At 36.7% G+C, this 5000-nt stretch overlaps 1 protein-coding gene across 1 annotated transcript in view; it reads left to right on the top strand.

The window, feature by feature from the left end:
• LOC138059407 (choline/ethanolaminephosphotransferase 1-like) overlaps positions 1 to 5000 on the top strand; it is a 15160-nt gene that overhangs the window by 4169 nt on the left and 5991 nt on the right. The window contains exons 2-4 of the mRNA XM_068905007.1: positions 1563 to 1852; positions 3571 to 3655; positions 4264 to 4395. Of these exons, the coding sequence (XP_068761108.1) occupies positions 1563 to 1852; positions 3571 to 3655; positions 4264 to 4395 (507 nt within the window). The remainder of the gene's footprint in view (positions 1 to 1562; positions 1853 to 3570; positions 3656 to 4263; positions 4396 to 5000) is intronic.

Genomic DNA, 5000 nt, shown 5'->3' with positions numbered 1-5000 from the left:
TCAAAAACAAATCTTGTAATAATTAAGTTAAGGTGGCTTACTACAGTTTTCCGAAGAAAAAGATAAAGATTTTGAAATCTGTGAAATTAATGCAACTGGATGTCTCTTCTGAAGTGATACTCACTACAATTGATGTAAAATGTAATTTCACCCAACAAATAAATGCAAATAAGGGGAAATGCTAAATATAGTGACCAAGCTGCTAGAGGGAGGACTGAAAACTAGACATTTCATAGGCCTTTTTCTTAAAACCTACAATTTAGCCATACGACCAGGGTTAAAGTATTGGCAATCAGTAAACAATATGAAGACAAAACTGTCAGCATTTTTTTTAAAAAGATAGTTACTGATCCTGTTCCTGTCGCTGAAAACAGAATAATTAATACTGAATTTACTGATACAATGAAGGAGTACTAGTTCACTGGGAAAAAAATGAGGTCAACACTCATGGCCATCCCTCAAAATAACATTGGACATTTCGTAACAATTACACGACCCAATATCCCATGTTAATATGACAAGCTTACCTCTGTAAAAAGAATGAAAACACTCAAGAAATTATTGGAGCTTTAGTTAAACAAGAAATAGCGTTTCTAAGTTAAGCGGTGCTGATCTACAGTACTTACGTCTAAAAACCACTTTGAAGACGGTTAGCTCTCACTTATTTTGCTGGGTACCACTATGTCAATACTCTATTAAAAAATTTGACTTCCCGGAAGTTTCCTCGTTAGTCTAGTGGATATCGGAAACTGCACTGAGAAGCCATCGATCCGGGTTCAACTCGTTGCCTCACCTGTTCTAAATCTTCTCTGCACATTTAAAATGTTTGTTTCTTTGAAGTGGATTTGAAGTCTGAAGTAGATTGTATGTCGTATAAGTTGAATAAACAGGAAATTGTCAGTTTGAGAGATGGCCATGAGTGTTGACCAAAAAATGAACATCTCAAACTGTATCTTAACATGATGTTCTCAGAACAAACTTTTGATGGTCTCCCTTTACACCTACCATAATAATAATATATCCTTCATGAAGCGTAAAATGAATGACTACAAATAAAAATTATTATTTTCATTGATGCCCAGCGTATCAAAAAGACCCCTTAGTCAAATGCGTTACACTCGTGGGATTGGATATCAGGGAATTTTTTTGTTGAGAGTTACCTTTGACCCAGGGGTCTTTATCGTTATCTCCCTCACCCCCTTGGGGGGAATTCTCAACTTTGCCCCACCCATTTTACAATCCCCAAGGCTGTATGGATCATTTGCCTGATTTGTAAAGAGACAATTCTAGTGATTGGAAACGTAGCACCTAACTCACAAGCTAAATTTTTGTCTTGAAAGAAATATTGTACCTTTTCAAAAACATAAGGGATTACAATAAAACTTCAATGTTTCATTTCAGATAAGTCATTTTCATCAGGAGTTGCAAAAGCCTTCTGTGGAAAGATATTTAACAAAAGGATCCATCGAGTTCCGCTCTTTCATGTGGCTCGTGGCTTTTCTGAGCGGCTTATTTGTTCAATAATAACATTATTATTCATGATATTATTTTGGTCTCCACAGGCACCATGGTGGGCGTTAGTCCTGAATGCAATTGGTTTGTTTGTGTATCAGTCCCTCGATGCTGTTGATGGTAAACAAGCTCGACGTACAAACAGTGCATCTCCACTTGGAGAGTTAGTTGACCATGGTTGTGACTCTGTTTCAATTGTTTTCATGGTTTTATCAACTAATATAGCAGTTCAGCTTGGCATGGAGCCTCCTTGGATGTTTTTCTTGTCTTTCATGGCATCTTTTATTTTTTATTGTGCTCACTGGCAAGCATATGTTTCAGGAACTTTAAGATTTGGAAAGTGAGTATCCCACCTTGTGCTGTAGGAAATACTCTTGTAAGTCACTTTTAACATATTTTGGTTATTCACAAAACCATTTCTAAAATTTGAGTTGTAAACAGCACAAATTTCCTTGCTGTACTCCACAAAACAATACCATGAAATCACCAAACTTTAGGTTTTGATGACAGTGTAGCATGTAGCAATGAACCATTCGTTCTCTATTTGTTTTAAAACCGTTCATACCCATGCAGTTACTGGATAGTTTGCCCTTATTGTACCAGGTGAACAAGACAGAATAATCTCAAAATACTTACAATAGTTTGGACTGGCATGTTTCGTTGACGATGCTGTTTTCCTAGTGATGTGGAGAAATAAGGCTCATGTTTTTGCTTATAAATACTGTAAGTTCACCAAATATGATTTAATGGCATAACAGAATTGCATGTAATACAAAAAAGTCATTTTGCAATGGTTTATACATGGAATCTCTGAAAATATTCATTGCATATTTCACGTCAGTCAAGTTAATGTCAGAATTTGTTTGTCCTTGTGAACTTGGAGTGAAAGGACCATTGTAAAAAGCTTAAACATGGCTGTCATATCATAAGTATGTCTTTCATATTCATGTAGAAGATACTTGGATTCTTCATAACAAATTGGGTAGATGATTTATATCTTAGATCTTCTTAGAGAGTATACATGTAATCCTGCGAACAAGTGGTGTCTGTGGCTTTGACTGATGATTCAACAGTTTGAATCATCTACAGTAGTAGAGAGTATCTCAGACATTCATATAGATAATGTGAAAATAATTCAATTTGAAATGCAAGAGATGTGGTCCAAATGAATCGAAGCCTATAGATTTTTAGTGAACCAAACAGTGGTGGAAAGATTAACAGTTTTGACAATCAAAAGCCTTCCTGCATGCATTTCTTCCATTGTAACATAAGCAATGTTATTGGGGCACTGTCTACCCACTGAATATTACTACCAATTATCGGGCAGCCTGTGGCACGAGATATGACTTTTGCTGACCAAAGATACATGTAAGTTAAATGGAAGCAAAACATTAGGAAATGATAAAAACAAAACAAAAAACAAAACAAACAAATTTTATTGAAAATTAGAAATAAGTAATTACATTTCTTTCCCCCCGCAAATAGCTTAAAAACTAATCGAGGCGGGGAGAACTGAGGACATACTACAAGTACATGTACAAGGTTATCTATAGATGGACTACATAACAGTAAAGACATTACTCTACAGTAAATAGAATGAACTAACCAAAAACAAAACAAGTACATTAAGATACAATTAAAAACATTTGTTTCCTGCTCCGGAAGCATAATAAAAGTTAAAAAAGTTTTACAAACTCGGAGCTAAAAGTTAGCTCCGAGTTTGTAAAACTTTTTTAACTTTTAAGTACATTAAGATTATGACAAGAGGCTAACAATAGACTCAGGCGTAATGTGACACACGAAACAAGAGACCGAAACAAATAGATAAAAGCGAAGGAAACAATTTAAACGTCAGAAATTTACGAAAGGTGGAAGATATTACGCAGAGCACTCAAACACACGTCCGTCCATCTTGGCCACATCACGTGAATCAAAAAATCTTGATAAAGTGCATAACTTGAAAGACCTCATCAGAAAGAAAGATATGTTACTTGTAAAACCTTTAAAATGCCTTTGCCATGTTGCTGAATTGTGACACCACTTAATCTTTGCGCACAGGATTGATGTGACTGAAATACAGGTCGCCGGGGTTCTCGTCTTTTTGGTATCAGCAATGTTTGGGAGCGAAGTATGGTCTCGTCAGGTAAAGTAAAACTAAGGGTGCGTTTGATTATTGACCCGATTCCGGAATAAGAATACGCGGATTGATGATTTAAAACGGTACATCTGGGCCCGGTTCCTCGAAAGCCGATTAACTTAATCCAGGATTAGCGTAAACGTTTGTTTCACGTTTTCAACTTTTTGGTGAAAGTTTCTTTTGCTTATTTTTGTTTTTCAAGATTGACGTCTTCTCATGTAAAGTTCTGCCGAAAATCTGCGTCGAGCAGCATTTGGGAGTAGAGAAATAAACTGCTTGGTTTATTTTAAATCTGGGATTAGCGTTAATCGGCTTTTGAGGAACTGGGCCCTGGCGTTTTGAAGAAACAAGGATAATAAAGATATGGTTAAAATATCATTTCATCAGTTGTTTGACAATAATTATTTTAAGGTGAATCTCCGTAAAAAAGAACAATTTTCAACTTCTATTCCATGTATTCCTATTCGGGAATATGGTCAATCGAACGCACCCTAAATTTCCATCCCAAGATTTTATTAGTTTGGTGGGTATCTGGATGGGAGACCATCGACATGCTTATGACAAATGTTTGTTAAAGGTTCCACTGCACGTATATTTTATTTCAACCTCTGCAGGTTCCCTTCTTAGATGTTCCAATGAAAACAGTGATGTTTGGAGGTTCTGTGCTTGGTTCTATTTATACGCTTTCAACGTGTTTTATGCAAATTTACGAAGGTGGAAAAGGCAAAAATGGATCCACAGTAGCTGTAAGTTGTTTTGCTTAGGTTCTGTACCTTTTTTTAAAATGTTATGAAACAATTTTTACCCTTTTGCCCCTTCGGAGTACCCGCTGTTCACCTTAGGGAGGGTTAGATCTCCTAGGGAAAAAGGGAAGTCATTTACTTACTTGCTTAAAATTGCTGCGTGTAAATGCAGTTATTAGGGAGCTTAAGCACGTGCGTTTTTGAGACGCGGACGGCAACCGGAAGAGAACATTTCGCGTGCCAGGACAGTGGTGTCTCCTCGATTTTTATACTAATCATCTCTAATGGAGAAAAGACACTTAGCACTGTAAATGTGGTTGAGTGAAGACAAGTTGAAAGGGAAAACAGCTCACTTCCGGTTGCCGTCCGCGTCTCAAAAACGCGGGTGCTTAAGGTCCCTATTAGGGACTTTACGATCTACGATGAAAACGTCACCTCAAAATATAACTTTGCACTATCGTAAGTTTCTCGCGGTTACGCCATCTCGTTCGCGTTGTACAATGTGGGTGAAGTGTCCTAAAAATAAATTGGAACGAGCGGTTTGGGAGTAAAAATAGACAATAAAAGATTCACATTAATTTTGAATGCTCGCGTTATCGTCAAAACCT

Source organism: Montipora capricornis, chromosome 8 (genome assembly GCF_036669925.1).
Source record: "Montipora capricornis isolate CH-2021 chromosome 8, ASM3666992v2, whole genome shotgun sequence".
Classification (NCBI taxonomy): Eukaryota; Metazoa; Cnidaria; class Anthozoa; order Scleractinia; family Acroporidae; genus Montipora; species Montipora capricornis.
The sequence above is the reverse complement of the archived record's forward strand: the minus strand, read 5'-3'. Positions and strand labels throughout refer to the sequence as shown.